The 27500-nt window shown below is 41.0% G+C and overlaps 1 protein-coding gene and 1 long non-coding RNA gene across 6 annotated transcripts in view; one reads left to right on the top strand and one right to left on the bottom strand.

Moving 5' to 3' along the window:
- The window catches only part of LOC138980145 (uncharacterized), a 431218-nt gene that overhangs the window by 339883 nt on the left and 63835 nt on the right, over positions 1-27500 (top strand). The window lies entirely within an intron of this gene.
- Positions 1-27500, bottom strand: part of LOC138980132 (uncharacterized) — a 51898-nt gene that overhangs the window by 14138 nt on the left and 10260 nt on the right. The window contains exons 2-12 of one of the 5 annotated variants that reach the window (XM_070352953.1): positions 22207-22344; positions 20173-20291; positions 19112-19310; positions 17190-17309; positions 16329-16409; positions 14550-14672; positions 13636-13716; positions 10768-10839; positions 6253-6439; positions 5581-5785; positions 679-859 (exon numbers count right to left, since the gene is read on the bottom strand). In XM_070352953.1, coding sequence (XP_070209054.1) covers positions 679-859; positions 5581-5785; positions 6253-6439; positions 10768-10839; positions 13636-13716; positions 14550-14672; positions 16329-16409; positions 17190-17309; positions 19112-19310; positions 20173-20291; positions 22207-22344 — 1506 coding nt within the window. The remainder of the gene's footprint in view (positions 1-678; positions 860-5580; positions 5786-6252; positions 6440-10767; positions 10840-13635; positions 13717-14549; positions 14673-16328; positions 16410-17189; positions 17310-19111; positions 19311-20172; positions 20292-22206; positions 22345-27500) is intronic. The other 4 variants (XM_070352954.1, XM_070352956.1, XM_070352955.1 and 1 more) reach the window with 4 other exon arrangements.

The raw sequence follows: 27500 nt of genomic DNA on the forward strand, positions 1-27500 counted from the left end.
GACATGTAACCAGAAACATCTCTTAATAAATTCAGAGAGGAGGTGAGTTCCTTTGGTACATGGTCTAATATCATTCTTATGGAACTAGCTAGAAATAAATTTCGCGCTACGAGAAATATAATGTGTATACAATAAAAAAAAACTAAGCAAGGAAGATCAGTTCAAAGCTACCTGCGTTAAATTGTTCAAGAGACAAACAAATTATTACTGAGAGAAAAGATCGCTGCTTTTTTTTCCCCTTTTTTTTCAGGTCATTTTAAGGAGACCAGACTTGTTTGTTGTTGTCCCATCAGCGTGTACTATTTCGGAAGGGTTTTTATTTTTTATTGTGATGTCGCCTATTGTAAACTTATAACCCTTTCACTCGCTCTCTCTTTCTTTCTTGATAACTTTCTTTTTCTTGTTGTGTATTGTTCTTATTCATGTTTTTGTCTTTGAGTACCCAGGGGGTCATGTGAGACCGATTTAACATCGAACTTATTCTCTGTGTACAAAGAAGAAGAAGAAGAAGAAGAAGAAGAAGAAGAAGAAGAAGAAGAAGAAGAAGAAGAAGAAGAAGAAGAAGAAGAAGAAGAAGAAGAAGAAGAAGAAGAAGAAGAAGAAGACGAGAAGAAATCAAAATGCTGACTTCGTCATCTTCAACTTTCCCTTCGTTTCACGGCCTCCTTATCAACCCACCTTGTTTGGCGACGTCATGGATGACGTCGTTCTTGGCGATAATGATGCCAACGCCTTCATATTCATCAACGCTGTTGTCTGACCACCCTCCTTGCTCGTTCCACTTGCTGGGTTTTCCAAAGAAACCGTCGTCCTGTTGCTGCTTTGGGGTACGAGTGGGGTGTGGTGTCCACATCTTGGGCTGGATCAAGAAAGATATGATACAAGGCTCCGATCAGGCATTTTCTAATCCCTCCGTGAGTTATAATAATAATACAATACATCCAAAAACAAAGAGACTGCCAACGTTCCAAAATTCAGAACAAAAAAAAACCAAGTCGCGTAAGGCGAAAATACAACATTTAGTCAAGTAGCTGTCGAATTCACAGAATGAAACTGAACGCAATGCAACGCAGCAAGACTGTATACTCGTAGCATCGTCAGTCCACCGCTCATGGCAAAGGCAGTGAGATTGACAAGAAGAGCGGGGTAGTAGTTGCGCTGAGAAGGATAGCACGCTTTTCTGTACCTCTCTTCGTTTTAACTTTCTGAGCGTGTTTTCAATCCAAACATATCATATCTATATGTTTTTGGAATCAGGAACCGACAGGGAATAAGATGAAAGTGTTTTTAAATTGATTTCGAAAATTTAATTTTGATCATAATTTTTATATTTTTAATTTTCAGAGCTTGTTTTTAATCCAAATATAACATATTTATATGTTTTTGGAATCAGAAAATGATGGAAAATAAGATGAACGTAAATTTGGATCGTTTTATAAAAAAAATAAGTTTTTTACAATTTTCAGATTTTTAATGACCAAAGTCATTAATTAATTTTTAAGCCACCAAGCTGAAATGCAATACCGAAGTCCGGGCTTTGTCGGAGATTACTTGACTAAAATGTCAACCAATTTGGTTGAAAAATGAGAGCGTGACAGTGCCGCCTCAACTTTCACGAAAAGCCGGATATGACGTCATCAAAGACATTTATCAAAAAAATGAAAAAAACGTCTGAGGATATCATACCCAGGAACTCTCATGTCAAATTTCATAAAGATCGGTCCAGTAGTTTAGTCTGCATCGCTCTACACACACACACACACAGACAGACAGACAGACAGACAGACAGACACACATACACCACGACCCTCGTCTCGATTCCCCCCTCTATGTTAAAACATTTAGTCAAAACTTGACTAAATGTAACAAGAAAGGTAGGTTGTTGGAACGTTTGTTATTGACAAAACAATACGTTACATTCACGATGATTCATTCGCGTGGGACTTTCCCAACAAGCGGCCGAAACATTGGATCAAGCTAAGTTCTTGTTACTCATTGTTTGTTTGTGCACTTTAAAGACCGTTGTGTCGTTATATGTGTGAATGTATTGTTTTGTCAATGACAAACGTTCCAACAACCTACCTTTCTTTTTTGTATTATAATAATAATAATGACAGCATGTATAACACAAACCACATGAATCTCTGCTCTCCGCGCTTTAAATGATAACTATGAATAAAAACATATTATTTGAACATCAAATACAAATATATACATTCTAGCAAAATAAGATAATCATAAACTTACAGCAACACATACAGCCATTTTTATGGACAATACCATTCATATACACAAACATCCACTTTGGGACAATATTACAGAGTTCTAGATGATCGAACGTGTAGCAAAGACCTGTACGTGTACGTGTAGATATTGCGTCACCCGTGACTCACTTTTGTTTCTCCAATGTTCCAAATCATACGTTGTTTTGCTCCCACCAAGACTGCAGATCTTGGCAAACGCGTGACGTAAAAACTAGATTTGATGACGTTACCCGTACACGTTCCCGTACACGTCCTGAAAAGTGCCACATCTAGATCTTGCTAATACCATGCTAATACATAACGCACAATACGTTATGCTGACCGGCTCGCTTAAAAATTGTAGAGCTCAAGGTGATGAACAATAGTAGGACACTGCGACACGTGTTTTGCTTAGTTCTTGACATGACTTCACTTTGATCTTAGCTTGATCTGTGGGTTTTCCCCTCAAGATGTCCTGGTTTTTAACTGTCGTTTCTTTCTCCTCGTTGTCTCTTAAGGCGACGTGTGGCACTAACATTAAACTTGGAGAATACATGGAATAACCTTGTTTTCTTAGTAGTTATTGAAGTAACTTATAGCAATGAATGAAAAATGTGTAAATATCAATGGAAACAGCCGCCATATCATAATCAGAAATGCATGATATTTGGCAAAAAGATACACATGACTTTTATCTACAATCTTATAGAACGATATTTTTACTAAAGACTACAGTTGAATTTTTTTTTTTTTTTTGTGTGTGTAATAAGGATTCATGAATTTCTAACCGGATGTTCATTAATCCTTATTTCAAAAATTAATATAAATTCAACTGTAGTCTTTACTCAAAAAATCGTTCTATATGACTGTAGATAAAAGTCATGTGTATCTTTGTGCCAAATATTAAGCATTTCTGGTGTATGATGTTGCTGAGTAACCGTTTCATAGAAATCCAATATGGCGCTGTTTAAGCCAGTTTCCATAGCAACAGCAGTCTATGTCCTGTAGTAGTCACATATTTTTCATTTCTTTTCATAAGTCACTTCAATAACTACCCAGAAAACTAAGTTATTTCATGTATTCTCCAAGTTTAATTTTGGTGATTTTAGTGCCTCACATCGCCTTAACCGCAAGGCTTAAATTAACCTGCTGTTCACAATAATCGATTTATTCGAACTATCAAGGTAACCCGGTTCGTTGGGTGTTGTGTTCTCCGCCTACTCTTCTGTTGGCCACAAACTTTAAATGTACCTGTCTTTCCTTATAACCGAACTATTACTTTATAAGCGAGTTTTAACCATACGTTATGCTTCGTTTATTTCTCCTCGTCATTTTTCAAAAGGTTCTCTGTACATGCATTTCACTTTAACGAAACTACATGTATTACTATACCCCAGTTCACTATAAGCGAGTTTTCAACCTTACCTTCGGCGTCGTTTCCTCCTCTTCGTCGTCTATAAACCACAATGGTTCGCTGTACCTGCTGTTCACAATAACATAACTACACGTATGACTGTACCCCAGTTCACTATAAGCGAGTTTTAATCTTACCTTAGGCGTCGTTTTCTCCTCTTCGTCGTCTCTTAGCCACCAGGGCTTGATGTGTACATGCTGTTCACTATAACATAACTACATCATTCTATGAATGTACCCCAGTTCACTAAAAGCGAGTTTTAACCATACCTTAGGCGTCGTTTCCTCCTCTTCGTCGTCTCTCAACCACAACTCTATCTGCTGTTCACTTTCACGGAAATACATGTTTCTTTGTACCCCAGTTCACTACGAGCGAGTTCTAACTAAACCTTAGGCGTCGTTTCTTTCTCTTCGTCATCTTTCAACCACGACCACAAAGGTTCACTGTACCTGCTGTTCACTTTAACATAACCACCTATATGACTGTACCCCAGTTCACTATAAGCAAGTTTTAACAATACCTTAGGCGTCGTTTCTTTCTCTTCGTCATCTTTCAACCACGACCACAAAGGTTCACTGTACCTGCTGTTCACTTTAACATAACCATCTATATGAATGTACACCAGTTCACTATAAGCAAGTTTTAACAATACCTTAGGCGTCGTTTCTTTCTCTTCGTCATCTTTCAACCACGACCACAAAGGTTCACTGTACCTGCTGTTCACTTTAACATAACCACCTATATGACTGTACCCCAGTTCACTATAAGCAAGTTTTAACAATACCTTAGGCGTCGTTTCTTTCTCTTCGTCATCTTTCAACCACGACCACAAAGGTTCACTGTACCTGCTGTTCACTTTAACATAACTACCTATATGACTGTACCCCAGTTCATTATAAGCAAGTTTTAACAATACCTTTGGCGTCGTTTCTTTCTCTTCGTCATCTTTCAACCACGACCACAAAGGTTCACTGTACCTGCTGTTCACTTTAACATACCTACCTGTATGACTGTACCCCAGTTCACTATAAGCAAGTTTTAACAATACCTTAGGCGTCGTTTCTTTCTCTTCGTCATCTTTCAACCACGACCACAAAGGTTCACTGTACCTGCTGTTCACTTTAACATAACTACCTATATGACTGTACCCCAGTTCACTATAAGCAAGTTTTAACAATACCTTAGGTGTCGTTTCTTTCTCTTCGTCATCTTTCAACCACGACCACAAAGGTTCACTGTACCTGCTGTTCACTTTAACATAACTACCTATATGACTGTACCCCAGTTCATTATAAGCAAGTTTTAACAATACCTTAGGCGTCGTTTCTTTCTCTTCGTCATCTTTCAACCACGACCACAAAGGTTCACTGTACCTGCTGTTCACTTTAACATAACCACCTATATGACTGTACCCCAGTTCACTATAAGCGAGTTTTAACCATACCTTAGGCGTCGTTTCTTTCTCTTCGTCATCTTTCAACCACGACCACAAAGGTTCACTGTACCTGCTGTTCACTTTAACATAACTACATATATGACTGTACCCCAGTTCACTATAAGCAAGTTTTAACAATACCTTAGGCGTCCTTTTCTTTCTCCTCGTTGTATTTCAACAATAAAGGTTCACTGCACCTGCTGTTCACTTTAACCGAAGTTCCCAGCTCACTCACTATAAGCGAGTTCTATCCATACCTTAGGTTTCGTTTTCTGTTTTTTCATCGTCTTTCAACCGCTAAGGTTCACTGTACCTGTTTTTCACTAAAATTTAACTTCATGTATCATTGTGCCCTGGTTCACCATAAGCGAGTCTTCTTCTTCTTCTTCTTCTTCTTCTTCTTCTTCTTCTTCTTCTTCTTCTTCTTCTTCTTCTTCTTCTTCTTCTTCTTCTTCTCGTTCGCTATTATAAGCGAGTTTTAACCGTACCTTAGGCGTCGTTTCCTCCTCTTCGTCGTCTCTCAGCCACCAGGGCTTGATGTGTCCCCATCCGTCGCCCCAGTCCCATGTCTCGGTTGTCGTTTTCTTGTCGCTGCTGGCGACATTGGAGTCGGTGTAGTCGGTGTATTCGTGGTAGTCCGTTGTCTCCTCCGCCGTGTGCTCGTGCACGTTGCCGGTGACAGGGAAATCCCAGCTGCAATTACGGAAAATGTTAAATTTGATCTTTGCGTTGTAAAATCAGACATGTCCATCTAGTAGGCTTAAGTTAAGACTGTGGTATCATATAAGATCCAACACTAATTTATTTTATGTACAACCGTTAAATCTCCAATGTTGAAATTTAGTGACTGCATAATAGTATTACAGCCTTGACGTCAATGGAATAACTTGTCAAATGGAGGAATATGTTACTAAAGCTTTCATCCAAAGAAAAAAAAAAGAAAAACATAAATGGTTCACAAGATTGAACGCTAAAACTAAGGGTTTTTTGCGGCTGGTAGGAGTACACAAGTCCACAAAATACCTAAAAGTAGAACAGATGGGGACACCTGTAAAATCCCACCCGTGTATAAAAAAAAAACAAAAAAAACCGGGTGTACGTGGGAGTTTTTTCAGCACATGAGCGCAGAAGACAAATAAGATATGATCTCAGGTACCTACCCTTTTCCATCCTCTTCCTCAACCCACTCGGGTGCTCTCCAGCCCTCTCGTCCCTCTCCCTCCTCCTCCTTCTCCCAGTGAGGGCGGTCGGAGTCGGCGTGCCAGAACCACAGTTTGTATTTGGGATCCGTGTCTTTCTTCTTTTCGTTGCCAAGGTATGCAGGGTTCAGATCGTCGAAGGTTTTGCCTGAAGAAAAAGAACAACGTGGGATGCTATGGTTTATAATGGTCTTGTTGTTTTGGTTGTGATTATTTTTGAAAAAAACACCCATCCCATGGCAACCAGGATTCAAGTCCTCGCAGGACTTTCCTGATGAAAGTGTTAATTTTGGATATGATGATTGTGCTAGCGTGGTCTTGTATGGCTTTGAGAGATTGCTTATTCATTAGGATATTGAAGATTGCAAAAAATGGAAACTATCGCCCCCCCCCCCCCCCCCCCTAAAAATGAATAGGTGTTTGGTTTGTGTCAAATGAGGTTGATATAAGCCGGCCCAGTTTTTGGGCTTGGGTTCGAAGTACAACAAGGAAGCCTGCATTGGATTTTTTTCTGAAAGAAAAGCGTTGGTTTCCCTTGGTTGGCCCTTAAAAATGGGGTAAAGTTTTTGAGCTTGGGTTCGAAGTACAACGATGAAGCCTGCATTGGAAATGTTTGCCTGAAAGAAAAGGGTTGGTTTCCCTTGGGTGGCCCTTAAAAATGGGGTACGTTGCGTCACAATGGTGTCAGTAAACAAAAAACACACACAACAAACAAAAACAAAGCATGATTAACATCATTGCCAATGTTCAGATCGTCAGACCGCTCTGCCTGAAAAAAAGGCTAGTTGTACAATAAAGATAGTCCTGGTGTAGTCTTCTTGTACAGTCTTGACGTTTGATCGTGATGCAAGGTGTACTCTGAGAAGATGACTGAAATAGAAGGGTTTCGAATGAGCGTTAGTATGAGAGTACTTTTGCAAACGCCCTGTGGGTGACTTTTTGTTATCGCTGGACTGGTGACAGACAGATGGGTTCACAAAAATACACACGTACGCACGCACGCACGCGCACACACATAGTATACACACCCACCAATCCACACCTACGCACATACACGCACACATACACGCACACGCATGCACGCACACACACACACACACACACACACACACACACACACACACACACACACACACACAACTTCCCCAAAACCGACAACGCTTGTCTTGGTATCGAGGTTCAATTGCTGATACAAACTCTTCGAGGTTCAATTGCCGATACAAACTCTTCGAGATTCAATTGCCGATACAGACTCTTCGCCAAAAGGAACTGCACGTGTGATTATTTGCCAAAAGCTGCGCGATGATGCTGTTAATTTTGAAGTCCATTTTTCACTGAGGGAGCGACTGTTGGGGGGGGGGGGGGGGGAGGGGGGGAGGTGAGAGTTGGCGGGACCATAGGTCCCCCGCACCATCTGGACACTGTCGCATGGAAAACCAAGCTGCCAGTTGCAGACATCAGGTAAAAGAATATACGTTTTAAAAGATTAGTTGATTTTTTTGTAATTTGCCAAGCACATCGTTGTGGGGCGTTTAATCAAAAACATGCATCCTACAATGTATCATCATTCATCCTTCAACATGTATCACTCAAGGAAACCTAGAGTTTGATATAAATGTTAGCAGTTCATTGTTACGACACACTTCCGATGTAAATGGCAAGTATACAAGACATATATTCACAACATTTGGACAAAACAGACAGACAGACATATAACATACCATTCGTCCACAAGTAGTACCAGAAGATAACATGCAGATTACAATACTAATAAAATAAAATTAAAAGAGAGAGAGAGAGAGAGAGAGAGAGAGAGAGAGAGAGAGAGAGAGAGAGAGAGAGAGAGAGAGAGAGAAATGATGATGATGGAACTTTATTTTTCAAGGATAGAAGTTTAAGGCGACGCCTTTTCTTACAACCGGTCCTTAAGAGAGAGAGAGAGAGAGAGAGAGAGAGAGAGAGAGAGAGAGAGAGAGAGAGAGAGAGAGAGAGAGAGTGAGAGAGAGAGAAAGAGAGAGAGAGAGAGAGAGAGAGAGAGAGAGACTCAGACTCAGAACTTTATTACAAAAGGATAAAGGTTTTAGGCAAAGCCTATTCTTCCAACCTGTCCTTTATACAACACATAAAGACAGACGGACATAAAAAATAACACTTCAATCAGATAAGATACAGAATGACATTGTATGGATTGCAACAAAATGTGCATTTAAGGAATTATATAAGGAGAACTCAAAAATTACAAAATTACATTGACATAGTTAAACCTTTCATTTTGAGAATTAAGTTGCTCAAATCAGCTACACATCCGAGAGAGAGAGAGAGAGAGAGAGAGAGAGAGAGAGAGAGAGAGAGAGAGAGAGAGAGAGAGAGAGAGAGAGAGAGAGAGAGAGAGAGAGAGAGAGAGAGAGAGAGTTTAGTTGATTTTAACATCGCCAGCCTCATTACAAAAATCTCCACAAAACGCACTTGTGTAGACGAGTCGTCTGCTGTCATCAGGATTGTGCAAAGTGTTCTCAGCATTTGCACTGTCTGGAATCTCATGATTTCTGCATTCTTTTCTTAGCGACCAAGAACGTAATTATTTTAGCCCAATATCTGATGTGCTTCAGTTTCTTCAAACCCTGCTCAAATTTCCCGACTCTTTAAGCTGACACTCGGAATTCTCTCAAACTTTCCTAGGAAATGAGAGCGCCGATTTTGTCCCCAAGCAGGTCCTTCTGGCATCTCATCATCTTGTCTCTTCATTCCCTACGGTCCTTATTTGCATGTCCTTATTGCCTTGAAACATGCACAAACATACCTTAGGCCAACCTTTGCCCGCATCGCGTTATTTGTCTTTTGTTCAAGTTTTTGATTTTTGAACTCATTTGTCATTGCATTTTCCGTCGTCCAATTTGAATTCCCACCCAATTCCAATTGCTGACTCCACCATTGTTTCCATTTCTGAATTTCCTCTTCCCATACGCATATTTTTTGTCAGCACACCTTCACCAAAGATCAATATTTGCACCTAGTGTCATTCTGGATCATACCCCCCCCCCTCCCCACCACCCTCTCACCCCTCAGAAACGCCTCTTTCTTCTCAATGAACACACACGTATTTTCATGCATTTTTGCGAAGTACTACAAAAAAACTTTACCTCGCATTAACGTGGAATGAAATCACATATACATTTGGTCCATTTTCACTCTCCATTTCCTCAAACCATGTTCCTCAAATCTTTTGCTCGAATTTTCTTTCAGAACCTTCTTTCTCTTTTGACCTCTGCTCACATCTATATTGACATACCTTTGCTCCTCTTCCGCTCAGTACTAAACATTTTTTTGGAACTCTGTCTTTCACAGAATCCACTTTTACGTTTTGCTTCCATAGATTCTCCCGCCCCTCCCTTCGACCCTCAATACGTTATTTGTATTTTTGACCAAAGTATGACATTTTACACAGATCGAGACAGTCAGTGATCCTCCGAGACCGCGCTAGCAGTCGAGGTGAACAATGACTGTCGAGATCTGTGTAAAATGTCATATTTTGGTCAAACATACAAATAACATTTATGTATCGATCGATGCTGGTTAGAATTCCTTTTCGTTTTTACGATTGAACGGACACAAACATGCACTATTTTGTAGTCTCGGCTGGCCGCCTAAATATGAAGTTTTGTCGGCCTCGCCGTCGCATGGGTCAAAGAAGGGAAATCTAATGTTCAATCGATACATTCACATTTAAATACCTTGCTCCATCTCCGCTCAGTATTTGCATTGTTTGACACCCAGCATCCACTCTCACTTTCTTTTTCCATCGTTCCTCCTATTTTTCAGCTCAAACATGCACACATACCATCGCCCCATTTGAGGTCCGAGTCGTCACATGTTTCGGCTCATTCATATGCACATATCATCGCCCCATTTAAGGTCCGAGTCGTCACATGTTTCGGCTCATACATATACACATACCATCGCCCCATTTAAGATCTGAGTCCTCCCTTTTTTTGACACATACATGTACACATACCATCGCCCCATTTAAGTTCCGATTCGTCCCATTTTTCGGCTCATACATATACACATACCACCGCCCCATTTAAGTTCCTTTCTTTCTTTCTTTATTTGGTGTTTAACGTCGTTTTCAACCACGAAGGTTATATCGCGACGGGGAAAGGGGGGAGGTGGGATAGAGCCACTTGTCAATTGTTAACTTTCTTGTTCACAAAAGCACTAATTAAAAATTTGCTCCAGTGGCTTGCAACGTAGTACAATATATTACCTTACTGGGAGAATGCAAGTTTCCAGTACAAAGGACTTAACATTTCTTACATACTGCTTGACTAAAATCTTACAAAAATTGACTATATTCTATACAAGAAACACTTAACAAGGGTAAAAGGAGAAACAGAATCCGTTAGTCGCCTCTTACGACATGCGGGGGGAATTTAAGTTCCGAGTCCTCCCATTTTCAGCACATACATATACACATACCATCGCCCCATTTAGGGTCCGAGTCGTCTTGCTTCCTGCCGGCATCCTTCTTCTTCTCTTCGTTCTCTGATCCTTATGAAGAGATGAACTCTTGTGGTCAATCCATCTTCTGATATCCTTCCACCCCTCTCTCCACCCCTTCAATCCACTCATATACGTTTGCTTCATGTCTGTATTGTAAGGCTCCGTATTTTCTTCTCAAAACTCTCTGCTAAAACGCCATACAGTTATGTTCTTCAAATGTCGGCGTTCACTTTCTAGAAAATTAGCATATCTCTTCCAAATATACACACTTGCTCATTATTATGGTATTTTAATAGAAACATTAAAGTACTGTGCTTAATTACAATTTATTGTCTGAATTGCTGAAATCACTCACTTGACTATAACGCAATTAATGTTGAACTATGTTAACAAGCTTTCTAAACAACAGCGTGGAAGATAACATAGGGCATCACTTTTTCCGTGCAGATGAAATGAAAACCATTGGTGAGAAGTTAACTGCACTCTTATATGCCACAAAGAACAAGAGTAAAATGTAACAACCAGATGATTATCTTAACCTCATATTCCGTCCAGAGCAGACAAATACACATCATACCCAAGCAATGACTTTGAAGCAAGGCAAAGCAACTCCAAAATGGTATTCTTTGTCCCTAAACGAACGTCAATTTTATCCTTAAATATAACGCCACTGATTTTCTTACGCACGAGAGGGTAATTAGTAGTTAACGACACTCAATATCAACAATAAAAACATTGAGAAAAAACAACAACACAACTTTATATTATTAGCCAGGCTACGTATTGGGTCACACAAAACAAGATTTGAAACTAAAGTTCTGATTAACAGGCATCTCCCAGCAAACACACAACGTGAATATGACGTTGCGAAAATGTGAATTTTTCGTGTCATTAACAACGTTGCGAACTTTACGTGAAATTTACGTTGAGCCAACCAAAGTGTCAAGGCGTGACACAGAGCGGGGATATAGCTCAGTCGGTAGCGCGCTGGATTTGTATTCAGTTGGCCGCTGTCAGCGTGAGTTCGATCCCAGGTTCGGCGGAAATTTATTTCACAGAGTCAACTTTGTGTGCAGACTCTCTTCGGTGTCCGAACCTTCCCCCGTGTACACTACATTGGGTGTGCACGTTAAAGATCCCACGATTGACAAAAGGGTCTTTCCTGGCAAAATTGCTTAGGCACAGTTAATAATTGTCTACCTATACCCGTGTGACTTGGAATAATAGGCCGTGAAAGGTAAATATGCGCCGAAATGGCTGCAATCTACTGGCCGTATAAAATTTCATCTCACACGGCATCACTGCAGAGCGCCTAGAACTGTACCCACGGAATATGCGCGATATAAGACTCATTGATTGATTGATTGAACTAAAGAAGCTAGGTAAACAGCTGGACAGAAGCGGACAGAACAGCCCAGAGCAGAGTGCGACGGAGAAACGTCGCCATTGGCTTATGCTCCGCTGGGGGCAAAGGGCCGCAGTGAGTATAAAGTAAGTCAAGGATGCCAAGGTGTTCGGTGATTCATTGTATACATTATGTTGGGGTAAGTGGTTCGAACTTTATATGTGTCTGAACATTTATGTAATGGCCTCAAAGTTTTAGACTGAGGGGACTCAAAAACAATTTCAAGGATCTGTAATACGTTTTAGATTTAAGTTGAAGTAAACTTAAGGTTAGTTTGACATTTCCGTTGCGCCTCTACGTAATGCTTACTTTTTATTTGTTTGAGGTTTAAAGCACGTCCTATCAAGAGTACACACAAATTATATTCATTGCAAATGTGTTGACAGCCATTAAAAATCGATTTGATGTGCTCTACTCCAAACATGTTGAAATGTTTCAGCTTCAGCAAAAAGAAACACTACTGCTAGTGGAACTTATCCTTTTAATGGAAACATTTCCGTCTTCCCCCTTGTTCCAATTGCTGGTCCTCCTCTGACAGACTCTAGATGCCAAACACAATCAATTATGGAGTTTCACTGGATAAAATGCAGCCATTGCTTAACAAAAAAGCAACAAAAAAAACCCACCAAACAACACAATCCTGTTCTGTCAACCGAAATAAGAATCCTTTATCTCAAACCTGTTAACACTGACGACTCCATTCGTAAAATATAAGGCTTTGTTCAAACAATGTACACCAAATTCACTCAAACGCTTCTGCCACCAATTCATGTCATTAGCAAGACAGTCAGCAGTAGCGCAAGATCAAGATGCGAGATGGAGGTGCATTTTGCCCCACTTAAACATTGAAAAGCATTGCTGGAATCGGTGCGACCATTCCGCGAAAAAACGGGACGCCTCCACTACACACAGGAAGCCCCCCCCCCTTAAAAAAACGACCTGCTTGAAATGGTTGCTGTGGCCACAGAGCAAAATTAGCAGCTGGACCAGCAAGCTAACACAAAAAAGCGCAATACAAAACGTAACACTCTGAGGCGGGAAGTCTTTGCTGCGATCCAGTGAAAGCCATATTCGACATTTAACAAGCTGAACAGCTGCTCGCAAAGCTAGGTGCATTAGCTTTCCAAACGAAAAAGATCTTATACAAGGTTCAGAAAAAAGTCGTCTGAAATTATTGATTTGTGACAGGTATGTGAGTGTACTTTGGTAACATATGGATATCTGAAGGACTTACTCAAACGCATTTAACTGTATGTCAAATAAATTAGATTTATGTCTGTAAAATATACACAAATTGTGAGTTTTCAATTTCAAATCAATGTAGGCAAATCAACGTTGAAGCGTTTGACGTTCTTGGCAAAGCGCAAACTACAAGCGGTTTCGCATAAGCGGCGCTCCTTCTTTCACAGTGATGAGCAAGCGTACATAAATGAACATACCTTTGCCCCGTTTTCTCTCTGCAATGGCCTTTGGCTTCTCGGTTTCCTTGTCCTTCTTGCCGTCTGCTTTTTTCTCAGGTGCTTATAAAGACATGGGTATACTTTTATTGTTTTCGCTCTCTCTCTCAGGCCTCTGGTCTTTGTTATAACACCCCTATACCCATCCCTAGCGCCTGTCCTCTCTTCAAAATTGTATCCTTACAACTTCTAGAGACATATGCACAATCACGCGATATTACAGACAGCTTTCGTGTCCCCAATAATCGTCGACATTGGTTTTCTCTGTGCTTTTGTCCATTTCTGTCCAATATGTTTCTAATCACTCTACGTTCCTTTTTACGTTGTCCTAGGTTTTTTTCTCCTCGACCAATCTGTTGCCTTCTCTCCCTTTCAGACACAACCACAACTATTTTCATTATTTGGTCCCATCATTGCTTTGTGTAAATTATGTTTGCGTTGTGTCACCTCATACCCTTATCTCATCAATGCTTAATTTGCATCACCTGATACCCCACCAACTTCATTTCCAGAGCTGGACTCCAAGTGTACAGGCGAACGACAACAAGAAGAAGAAGACCTGATACCCTTATCCCATCTTTATGTTGTATTGCCTCATACCCTTACCCATATTGTGCTTGGTATAACTTGATTGTCTAGAATGCTGTTTTCTTCTTGGCGACTATACTTTCTTTATCTGGTGCTCCTGAACACTAAATATCCCTCACCTCACCTATTTCAGATGACCATGCGTGTTCTTTTGTCCCATTGTTGTCATTCACCTAAATATTCTGTTCAGATTGTTTCTGTTGCTGATCTGTTGGGGTTCTCATTATCCCCCAGTCTATCGTTTCAAAACTCTCTGCTTGAACACCCCCTCCCTTTCCAGTTCCCCTACCGCATACTCATCCACGTACCTTTGCTTCGTCTACGGCCAAAGTTTCCCTTTCTTCTCACAGTTTTCTTCTCCGTCTCCTTCTCAGTCTCCTCCTTTTCCTCCTCCTCCTTCTCCTCCTCGTCTTCTTTGTTCTCTGACCCTTCTAAAGACACGATGATTATGGTCAATCTATCTTATGCAAGTTCACGTCAACTCCCGGTTTACGCTTACACTCGCATACCTTTGGTCTATACATTTCGCTCGGCATCGCTCTGTTCCATGTCAATGTTCGATCCTTTCTTCTGTCCATGTCCGTTCATGCGCAGTCCTCTGACCATTACTTCGACACAACTCCTCAACCAACAGCAAACACGTTTCGTCTTCAACTTACCCACTCCACCTTCCAAACAAACACACAACACATATACGGACGCATACCTTTGCCACACCATGTCTCTTTTCATCTAATTCTCTATAATACCCATCCCAGGCCTTCTTCGCAAACACATACAAACTCGTTACTCCTGCTAATGTCTCGCCCTCTATCGCTCTTGATTGGATTCATTTTTTTTATTTGTTGTCAATTTACCCCTCGTCCTTCGTATTTTCAGGTGTCCCCTGTCTTTGTCTTTTTGCTATTTGGCGGCATTGCAAAGTCACAAGCTCCCAAAGAGCTTGACGCAAAGAATGACTATGTCATCACAGTAAAGATCCAGCTAATATAGTAAATAAGTCCAAGCATAGTAACGATTGATGCATTGCAGAGATGTAATAACAAAATACACACACAAAAATCCTATTAGGCCTATGTCTAACCAAAATGTGAAATGCCATTCCTTTACTTTAAATCTGCAAAACATTGATGACTCCAATCGCAAAAAGCCTCTTTTCAAACAATTTTCAATAAATTCACTCAAACGCCTCCGACACCAATTCATGGCATTTGCAAGACAGTCAGCAGTAGCGCAGGGTCATGATGCTGGATAGCCTTACTTAAACATTGCAAAGCATTGCTGGAATCAGTGCGACCATTCCGCCAAAAACTGGACGCCTCCACTACATACAGGAAGCCCCCACTAAAACAAAACTGCTTTACAGGCCTGACTGTGGCGAGTATTTTTACTCGCCATGGCGAGTAGAAAAATGTAAATGGAGATTAGAAATGTTCATCTACTCGCCAAATGCGAGTAAAGTTGCTGACACAAATTGTTGGTTTGTCTAGTAAAGTTTGCTCTCTGGCTAGTATTGTTTTCATAATCACTAGACAAAGGCGAGTACATCATTTGTTGGACTTTCAGGGCTGCTCGAAATGGCTGTTGTGGATCCGGACACAGAGCAAATATTAGCAGCCGTATCAGCAAGCTAACACAAAAGCGCAATCCAAAACGTAATGCTCTGAGGCGGAAAATGTTTGCTGCGATCGAGTGGAAGCCATATTCGACATTTAACAAGCTGGACAAGCTGCTCGCAAAGCTAGTAGAGTTGCACTTCACTTACCAACAGAAAAAAATCTTATATACAAGATTCAGAAAAAATAAGTTGTTTAAATTTATTGATTCCTTACATGTTTGTGTGTGCTTTGATAGCAGATGAAAACCCGACTTACACAAATGATTATAAATACATCTAAGATAATTAAGATATCTGTCTGTTAAACAATACGTAATTGTGAAAGTGTAATGGTTCAAGTCCGTAATCAATGTAGGCAAATCAACGTTGAAGCATTTGACGTTCTTGGCAAAGCGCAAACTACAAGCGGGTTCGCATAAGCGGCGTCCTTCTTCCACAGTGATGAGCAAGCGTACATAAATGAACATACCTTTGCCCCATTTTCTCTCTGCAATGGCCTTTGGCTTCTCGGTTTTCTTTTCTTTGTTGTTGTCGGCTTTTTTCTCGGGTGCTTATAAAGACATGGAAACTTCTTTTATTGTTTTCGCTCTCTTTCTCAGGCCTCGGATCTTTTTTCGTCCCACTCCAAGCAGTAACACCCCTACCCATCCCTTGTCCTTTTCCTCTCTTTAAAATCGTATCTCTTCAACTTCCAGATACATATGCATATACGATATTATACACTTTAAGTTGACTTCTTTGTCGTTTTGTGTATTTATCTACAATATAGTTTTAACCACTCTGCGTTCCCTTTTACGTGGTCCTTTTTTTCTTCTCGACCAAGCTGTCACCCTCTTTACCCTTCAGATACCCCCACTTATATCTGTACCTCATACCGTTATACGGATCTTTGTTTTGTATTATCTCATACCATCGAAGGTATTCGATTATACTTTATACGATGTGGTGCCAAAAGAAAAAAATCTATGTTTATGTAAAATGAAAATGGACATTAAAGTTTTTTTTATCTTATCTTATTGCATGCCATGTTCTTATTCTTGGCGACTACTTCGTTATCTGGTGCTCCTGAACACTAAATATTCAACATCTTTCTACCTCGTCCCCCCCCCCACACCCTTCCCTCCCATACCCTCATCTCCCGAACACTATTTCACACGAAAAGACTTTTTTCCCATTCTTGTCATTAACCTAACAAACTCTGATCCGACTATTTCTGTTGCTGTTCTCTAGGGGTTCTCATAATTTCCCAATCTATCGTTTCTGGACTCTGTTTGTGAACCTCTTTGCTTGAGCCTTTTCTATTTCCCATACCACATAGTCAGTCACGTACCTTTGCCTCGTCTACGGCCAAAGTTTCCTTTTCTCTTCACAGTATTCTTCTCCGTCTCCTTCTCAGTCTCCTCCTTTTCCTCCTCTTCCTCCTCCTTGTCTTCTTTGTTCTCTGACTCTTCTGAAGACACGATGACTATATGGTCAAACTATCTTATGCAAGTTCACGTCAACTCCCGGTTTAAGCTTACACTCGCATACCTTTGGTCTATACATTTCGCTCGGCATCGCTCTGTTCCATGTCAATGTTCAATCCTTTCTTCTGTCCATGTCCGTTCATGCGCAGTCCTCTGACCATTACTTCGACACAACTCCTCAACCAACAGCAAACCCGTTTCGTCTTCACCCAACCCCACTCCATGTCACCCCTCCACACATACACACAACAACACAGACACAGACACAGACACAATCATACCTTTGCCACATTTTTGTTTCCATCGCCTTATTTGTTTGTGTCTGTTTTATTCTTATGTCTTATTTCCTTTTTTGATATCAACTTTGTTTTCCTCTCCTTGTCTGTAATCTCCTTTCTGTTCGTTCCTAATTACGTTTCTTCTTTTCATTATTTGGTTGTACCTTCCCAGTACGACTTAATCTGACCACCCATTGTTCAGTTTCTCTCAATATGCTCTTCCTCAATCCTTTGCCGACCGGCACGCTTGGCCTAGTGGTAAGGCGTCCGCCCCGTGATCGGGAGGTCGTGGGTTCGAACCACGGCCGGGTCATACCTAAGACTTTAAAATTGGCAATCTAGTGGCTGCTCCGCCTGGCGTCTGGCATTATGGGGTTAGTGCTAGGACTGGTTGGTCCGGTGTCAGAATAATGTGACTGGGTGAGACATGAAGCCTGTGCTGCGACTTCTGTCTTGTGTGTGGCGCACGTTATATGTCAAAGCAGCACCGCCCTGATATGGCCCTTCGTGGTCGGCTGGGCGTTAAGCAAACAAACAAACAAAAACAAAATCCTTTGCCTTTTCTCGCCACGCAACGCCCCCGCTCTTTGCCTAATTTCTTTTCGTTGTTGTTATTCACTAACTTCTCTGAGACTTGTGAACACTCGTCATCCAGTTCTCTGTCGCCCTGCACTTTAAACCCTTCGTCCCTCTCATGCGTTGTTCTCTATCTTTTCTGAGAACACTCTCACACCAAGTATTATGTCCTCGATCCCATACACACTCATACCTTTGCCTAAGTCTGGCCCCGTGCCGCCCAACACCTTCTCTTCCTTGTTGTCCACTTCGTTGTCTGACTCCTCTGAGTAGTTCTCATCCCACTCCCTATGCCCCCCCCCCCCCCCCCTCAACACAGAAACTCCTTTATCCCCCACCCACACACACACAAACACACACATACACACACACACATAATCCCCCCCCACACACACACTCACAAACACACACACACACATACACACACACACACACACACATACACACACAAACCTTCGCCCCATTTTCGCCCCACTCCTTGTCCGTCTCCTCTTTCTTGCTGTCCACTTCGTCGTCGGACCCCTCGGACCAGCTCTCCTCATCCCAGTCCCTGTGCCCCCCCCCCCCCTCCACAACACACAAATTTCTTTACCCCCCCCCCCCCCCCCGCAACACACACACATATTCACATACCGTTGCCCCATTTTCGCCCCGTTTCGCCCCACTCCTTGTCAGACTCCTCTTTCTTGCTGTCCATTTCGTTCTCGTCAACAGTTCCCCTCCCCCCCCACACCAATACACAGACTCCCTTTTCCGCCCCCACACTCACACACATACACGCAAACACACACACACACACACACGCACACACATACACACACACACACAATCCCCCCCCCCACACACACATACACACACACAATCCCCCCACACACACACACACACACAACACACACACACACACACACACACACACACACACACACACAAACCTTTGCCCCATTTTCGCCCCGTCTCGCCCCAATCCTTGTCCGTCTCCTCTTTCTTGCTTTCCACTTCGTTGTCTGACCCTTCCGACCAGCTCTCCTCATCCCAGTCGCTGTAGTCGCCCCATTCCGCCTTGGGGAAGTCCTGCACCTGGGGGTACACCTTCTTTTCCATCATTTCGATAGACCCCCCGTTACAGTAGTCCTGCAACAAGAAACATTAAGCATAATATCATGCGTTTGTCCCACACAATATAAATATTGTTGTCTTTTGTCAGTAAGTGTGTCTGTGCGGACACCGTACTGTGTGCTGGTCCTCGTCTCGATAAATCTTCCATTATAGTAGAACAGAAGAAGAAATACGTGTTTGATTGTAAACGGTTTAAAGATGTAGTCTCCGTTACATTAGTCATGCAAGAAGAAACATTGAGCATACATTCATGCGTTTTTCAGACAAGAAATCTTGTTGTCTTCTGCCAGGAAGTGTGTCTGTGCGGACACCGTACTGTGTGCTGGTCCTCGTCTCGATAAATCTTCCAACAGAAGAAGAAATATGTGTTTGATTGTGAACGGTTTAAAGATGTAGTCTTCCTTACAATATAGTCCTGTAAGAAGAAACAGAGACAATGTGGTTGTTTTAACATCACTTAAGAGACACTGTGCCAACACTTGAGCACCACGTAGTGAATCGGAGAACGTAAGCCTTCTAACGTCCCTATTCTTCACTGAGACCAGCTTCTTGCCAGCGTGCTAGACAGCGAGGTAGACAGCGTGATAGACAGCGAGGTAGACAGCGTGATAGACAGCGAGGTAGACAGCGTGCTAGACAGCGAGGTAGGCAAGCAGATAGATAATCAGCCGTAGAACCAAAACGGGTAGGTAGACACACAAGCACGCATACAGACAATCAAACAGATAACAAGACTGACATCCAGCGAGGCAGACAGACAGAAAAGACATCCAGAAAAGACAGCCAGAAAAGACAGTATTTTCACAGACAGAAAAGACAGACAAAAGGATCACTGTAGCATAAGCCTGGCGCTAAAAACACGCTTACAAATACGCACCTCTTTGCAGAAGCACCAGACCATTTCCCCCAACCAGGGCACGTGCTGCGTCTGACACCCGATGTAGTTCATGTCTACCTGAGACTCCATCCACCAATCCGCACATCCCCTGTTTATCACTGAAACAATGATACAAAACAAAATCAAATCACTGAAGCAAGGATACAAAACAAAATCAAATCACTGAAACAACGATACAAAACAAAATCAAATCACTGAAACAAGGATACAAAACAAAATCAAATCACTGAAACAACGATACAAAACAAAATCAAATCACTAAAACAATGATACAAAACAAAATCAAATCACTGAAACAACGATACAAAACAAAATCAAATCATTAAAACAACGATACAAAACAAAATCAAAAAACAAGAAAGGTAAGTTGTTGGAACATTTGTTATTGACAAACATACGTTACATTCACAAATATATTGACCCAACGGTCTTTTAAGTGCACAGGCAAACAATTAGTTACAAAAACTTATCTTGATGAAGGATTCCACGTTCCAATAACCTACCTTTCTTGTTTTTTGATTCTGAGATTTGGAACGTTGGCAGTCTCTTTGTTTTTGGATTTGATACAAAACAAGAAAGGACTGTTATTGGAACCAAAAAACAAGAATGGTAGTTCATTGGAACGTTTATTATTTTTATCATTAGTATTATTGTTTTTTTATTCTGAATTTTGGAACGTTGGCAGTCTCTTTGTTTTTGGATTTGATACAAAACAAGAAAGGACTGTTATTGGAACCAAAAAACAAGAATGGTAGTTCATTGGAACGTTTATTATTTTTATCATTAGTATTATTGTTTTTTTATTCTGAATTTTGGAACGTTAGCAGTCTATCTATTTTTGGATTTCTGCCTTTGGAACGTTATATTTATAACAAAACAAAACGATTTGTTCACTGATCTTCGACCCAGCGGTCTTTGAAGTTGGCAGACAGACAGACACTTGCAATACAGAAAATAAACTTATCTGACAAATAGTCCAGTAGCTCGCTCGGAAGACACAAGCGAGACAAAGTTTATTTTCTGTATTATAAGTAGAACGTTCCATCGAAGCCGAAACGAAACATTCACAAGTATGTCGACCTGATGGTCTTCGTAGGGGATGGATATAGAAATCATAATTAATCATAATTAGACAATGAAAGGAACTCAGCTGACATCAAAATGGTGAGATTCGAAAGGAATGACATAGTTATCTTTGAAACAATGAAGTTCTTCTTATGCGATCCTGGGCATTCTAAGAAAACAAACTTCAAACATTCTTAAGGACTTACTAAAAGCAGATCAAGCGTCTACGTATTAATACACGAAACAATATTTATGACATCGATTATTTTTTACTAGAAATGTGATGTCATAATCAAAACCATATGTCAGGAGTTCGCAGCTTTGGGTGTATATTATCATTCCGGTGCTATCTCATCCAGCCTCCGCCCTAGACTTCCTTTGTGAATCCATTTCACTCGTCGCTACAACCGTGGAATCAGCTACCCACAAATCTCACGTTAGTAACCTTCTGCAACGAATTTACCGTTGGAAAGATCGATTTGTGCAGGATGATAAGCGTATGCAACGAGGATTACCATAGCTGCAACGACAAGTTCTGTACTTGATATATTCATGTTGTCTCCACCATCATGTTTTTTTGTGTAATTTTGTATTTGACCACGTGAGATAAATACATTTAAAAAACCCAAGAAAGGTAAGTTGTTGGAACATTTGTTATTGAAAAAAAATACGTTACATTCACAAATATATCGACCCAACGGTCTTTTAAGTGCACAGACAAACAATTAATTACGAAAACTTATCTTGATGAAGGTTTCTACCGCCTGCTACGAAGCCGCCAGCGAATGAATGAGTATATGACGAAATGAGTCAAGATAACGTGAGATAAGTTCTTGCTCGAGCTCTTGCGCTAAATGTTTGCTTATCTTTGTTTCATGATTCTGAATTTGAATATAATAGTGTTTAAACCAAGACGTAGGAACCACTTGATTGTTGGGAAACTCTTACCTCCACTCTCATCTTTTTTCAGGAAACATGTGTTGGTTTTCTCGCACTCCACAACGGCCACAGCGCTCTCAAAGGGCTCGTCCACCTTCTCTCGACAGTAAGGGTTCCAGCTGGAGCAGTCATGGCACTTTACGGCAGCTAGAAATTAATTACAAAGGAAAATTAGAGACTGTTGAAAATATGCTGTCTACGATGCGAACGAAAATCCAGGCATGGGAACATGGCAATCTTAAACGTCAGCTCAAAATAAGCACTTGAGATAGACCGATAAAAGTAGCATACGTTCAACGCAAACCATTTGCAGCCATCACTATGGAAACTATTAAATAAGCAATAAAAGAGAGAGAAACAGAGAGACTTGCAGTTGAAAATATCATCCCTTCAATGCCTGCCATATCAAGCCATAGTAGAGGAATCTACAGCCTCAGCTATTCAAAATGAAGAAAATGTCATTTTGTCACTGTGGGCCATCTCAATTCATAGAAACTGAGCAATCCGAAAAAAGTTGGTTGTAAAACAGGCAAATAAGAGAGGCTTTTGAAAACATTACCCATTCACGACATAGGATCAGCAGTTAAAACAAAATCAAGCAAAGATAGAAAATGAGAGAGGTTGAAAATATCATTCATTCATTGCAAAACATCAGGTAGGCTATAACATGACACTCTTTAACATAAACTACTAAAACAAAGTTAACCAGAGGCTTTTGAGAATACCATCCTTTTAATGCATACCATCTTTAACCATAACGGGGCCACAAAAAAACGAAAATAATCAGCTATAAAAAAAATGTTGTACAAATCAAAGAGGCCTTTAAAATAGCATCCCTTCGGTACAAACGGTTTACAAGCACCGGAACTAAGCAATCAGAAACATCAGTATAAAAACAAATCAACATAGGCTGCTGGAAATGAAATTACTTCAATACAAACGATCTCAAGGCATAGCAACAGGGCAATTTGAAACATCAGACATAAGAAAGCAAATCAGACAGGCTTTTAAAAATAACGTCCCCTCAATACAAATCATGTACAGGCATAGAAACATGCCAATCTGAAATACCAGCAATAAAAGAAAATGCTTTTCAAAATACCACCATTTCAATGCAAATCATTTGTATCCATAACAGGGCAATCTATATGATGAAAAATCAGCAAAAACATACCCCCCAAAAACATCATAATAATATAAATTATCTCAAGCCATGGCAGGGAAATCTGAAACATCAGCTATGAAAAGGAAGATCACAAATGATAGAAAATATCATCCCTTCAATGCAAACTTTTTTCAGGTACAAGAACAGCTAGGGCTATCTGTCATATCAGCAATTTAAAAAAAATTGAAGACATTTTGTTTTTGTTAAAAGTATCATTCCTTTAATGTGAATTATCTCAAGCTATATGACCCAGACAATCTAAAATACTAAAACAGAAACTCGGGCATGGAAACATCGGAAACATCCTCTATACAAAGGAAAACCCGAGAAGCTGTTGAAAATACAACATCTTCAATTGAAACCATCTCCACGAATACAACAAAAGTCGCAATCTATAACATCAGCGTTTGAAAAAGATATCAACAGAGAGGCGTTTGAAAATACCATCCCTTGAATTCCAACAATCTTAGGGCATGGAAACAGAGCAGTCTGAATGTGCGAAGGATGCAAACACGTTTATCCAGTCGCTAGGAAGAATATGTTGGGCACACCCATCCTTATAACTACCATTAAAGCATTTCAGAATGCAGAAACAAATAAAAATAAAACAAGAAAGACAACAACAACAACACGGAAGCAGATTGGCTAATGTTGTTTCGAAAGCAATAATTCCAAAACGAAACTTTTGATTTTCAGCAGCGTTTGATTATTGATCATTTACATACATAAAATTAAGGTCACGAATTTGTTAAAAGACGAATCGGTGTACGTATTGGTCGATGGTGTCTTTTGTCAATTATTAAACATTCCAGAAATGAATTATTCTATTTTGTTTTTGTTTTTCTTTTGTTTTCTCAAATTCTGATTTCGTGATAAATCAGTGACAATAGTAATTCCCACCTTCTAGAGAAGAGATGCCTTTGGAAATGCATTGCCTAATTCATTCTCTTTCTTGAGAACTTAGCAGTCATGACAAATCAAGGATGTGGATTTGTGTTCATAGAGACTTCAAAGGCAGCCATTCTTCCTGTACTCGACTATATAAAGCCAAATATAAAGCCAATATTTAATGTAACAAAAACAAACGCCTCTTTCTCAGATTAAGGTCATGCAGGGGTGTTGTTAGACATTTTCATGTTGGGAAATTTGGCCGAAACTGTCAGAAAGCTTTAGGACATCTTGGAAAAAGTTCGGCTATTATTTTGGCTCATCCAAAGTCACCGCAACATTGAAGCACAAGACTCAAGAGGGGAACACCAATACATACAATCATTGTCTTAGGAACACAGGTTACAGGGGCGGAGCAGTTAAGCCAGAGGGGGGGGGGGGTTTACAACCTGGGACCTGGGGTCCAGGGTCCCGTTTGGGGGTCTGGGAGGCAAAGCCCCCCTGAAGCTGAAGAATTGTAGCTATTTTATAAACAATTTGTGGCTTATCCTTGATTTTAAACAGGATCAACTGGTGTCAGCAGCCGCTCATTATTTCTTTTAACATTTGTATTAAATAATGGCAATTTATCGTCACTGATATTTGCTCCCGACATCATATAGTATGGTTAGAAGGAAGACATGTCGCATACTGAGACAATTAAACTACGAGTATGCGGTTTTGGTGAAAAAATGCAGTGCGTTCGACAGCTTGACTAAATGTTGTTATTTCGCCTTACGCGACTTGTCAATCTGTGGCTCAGCAGATTGCGATTCGCGGTGACTATCGTCTGCTTTGTCGTCTGCTTCGATCGACTCGACAACACTACTACCACTCACACTCACACTGTCCACATTCGCGGTGTTCCTGTCATTTTGTAAGGAATCACTTACCTTGGCGAATGGTAGCAAACCCTAGCCAATTTAGTTTTTTTTCTTTTTTGGTTGCGACATGATGTTCAAATCCAAATCGAAAACACTGACTGACTGATAAACTATCGCGAACAGGCGAAAGCAAACGCTGAGAGTGTGGTTTCCCTTGTCCAAGGGAAACCACTCTTGCATCTAGAATTTTCGTCAATGGCTTCTGTTCAAAACATTGATGTTTCGTTTTTGGTATTCGCGAAGGAAATTAACGTCAGTCAGTTGACTAAGTACATCGGCAGCAGTTTTAGCAATCAAAGCCTGACCAATACAAAAAAATTGACAAACTTTGGCCGATTCAGGCGAATACTCTTCGGACATTTGGCCGATAGGGACATGACAGTTTCGGCCAAAGTAAAGAAAAACAAATCGGCGATTGACCCTGTCATTGTGTTCCATTTGTTGTGCACTTTTTCAAAGAAATTTTAAGTAGTTGAGGAAGTAGGACCAGGCAAGGAAGACATCAGTAGGTCAAGATCTTCGTAAAGGCTTAAAGGTTGTAAGCACACAAAAGAAGACAGGCTGGGTATAAACGACGACAGGACATTTCGGAAAGAACAAAGGAAAAGACGAAAGTCCGATCGGATTGTGCTGAAGGTTTGCATACAACATAATCAGCGTGTATCCTGTTTGTGTTTGCTACCAGTAAACGCTAGTGAGTAAGTGTGAAATTGTTCTACTGCTTTGGAAGCCGCTTGTCGCTGATGCGTTTCTGTTCTTTATCTGTTCTTGTTCCTTCGAACACTTAAGCCTATCCTTAACTGGGCGAAGTCGACTACGCGAAGTATACTTCGTGAAGCTGGCCGCACGAAGCTTCAGCACAGAGTAGTCGGTACAAAGACTTCCCGAAGTCTTTGCTAAGTCGACTTCGGGCTCAATCAAGGACCGTATTTAGTAACATTCCTGTAATAGCAGATATACTTCTATTGATGGTAGCGTTGGTAGTGATGATGATGATGATGATGATGATGATGATGATGATGATGATGATGATGATGATGATGATGATGATGATGATGATGATGATGATGATGATAGTAATTGTGAAAAAGGCAGTTGTGAGAGAAATGTAGTCGTTCTTGTTTCACAAATGTTGGCTATGATGCTGTTATTGGCGTGCACGTATACGCATGTGTGTGTTCTTGCAAACGTGTGTCTGTTTACATGCTTGGCTATTATCCGGCGTGCTCTGTGGCAGTACGAATATAAAACAAGGACATATCTGTGTCTACTTCTTAGTGTCCAGGGTATTGATAATGCCGTGTTTGGGTATGTTGTTGCAAACATACTAAAATCAGTTAAGCTTTAGCCTTTACATCTTACTTTGCAGTATACAAGTATACGCCTTTTTGCTTCTGCTCAGATGTATTTGTGTCAATGTGAGTAAATTTCAATTTGACGGGAACGATATCAGGTATGATCGAACTGTGTGAGTTTTGGTTATTTCAAAGTAACCCTTCAAAGAAGGGCCTCACACCATCACTAACAACCAACCCAGTCCAGAACAAAATGATATGCCGCATTATTGCAGCGTTTAGAAATGCAAGCAAGGAATAAACACGCCCGCATTTCACTAATAAAAAAAACCCGGACTAGACCAAACCATTGAGACGTCCGCGCAAGAAATGGGAATGGAATGTACAGCACAACAGAATGATGGTTTGTGGACTCGAGTCCAGTCCAGGGCCGTTCATTTCTCAAATACTTGGACGTGTGAAAGTGACATGGCCGGCCATTCTACTGACCAGGGCCGTCGGTTTACCGTTCCCCGTATCGCCAGGCCCTGTGTTGGCCCACAGGGGGAAAGATCACCTGGAAAATCATGTCTGGGGCAGCGCGGCCTATTTGGTTTTCCAATGGGGATTTTGCCTAAGACGCATTCCGCTTATCCCTCGTTTCTTGGCATACACCAACGTCCCCGCGCGACAGTGCACAGGAAACGAATACAGACACCGGCTTGCACATCTGCAGCGAGATTTACTTGAGCTTTGACAAATCATGGAGTAGTTGGGCTGGGGAATGGGGAGGGAGGGGGGAGTGGGAGAAAGCAGAGGTGTAAGAGGGGGGGGGGGGTAAGGGGAGGCGGTTAGTTGGGTGTTAGCCCAAACATGACAAAACCGATTATGAATGCAGACCGTGTTTACACATCTGCAGCAAAATGTAATAGAGCTGTGAGAGAAACTATGGGGAGTGGGGGGGGAGGGGGGGGGGCGAGGGGAGGGAGTTTTGGGTGTCAGCCCAAACATGGTAATGCACAGGAAATGAATACAATCACAGGTTTGCGCATC

The sequence above is a fragment of the Littorina saxatilis genome, linkage group LG11 (assembly GCF_037325665.1).
Source record: "Littorina saxatilis isolate snail1 linkage group LG11, US_GU_Lsax_2.0, whole genome shotgun sequence".
Taxonomy (NCBI): Eukaryota; Metazoa; Mollusca; class Gastropoda; order Littorinimorpha; family Littorinidae; genus Littorina; species Littorina saxatilis.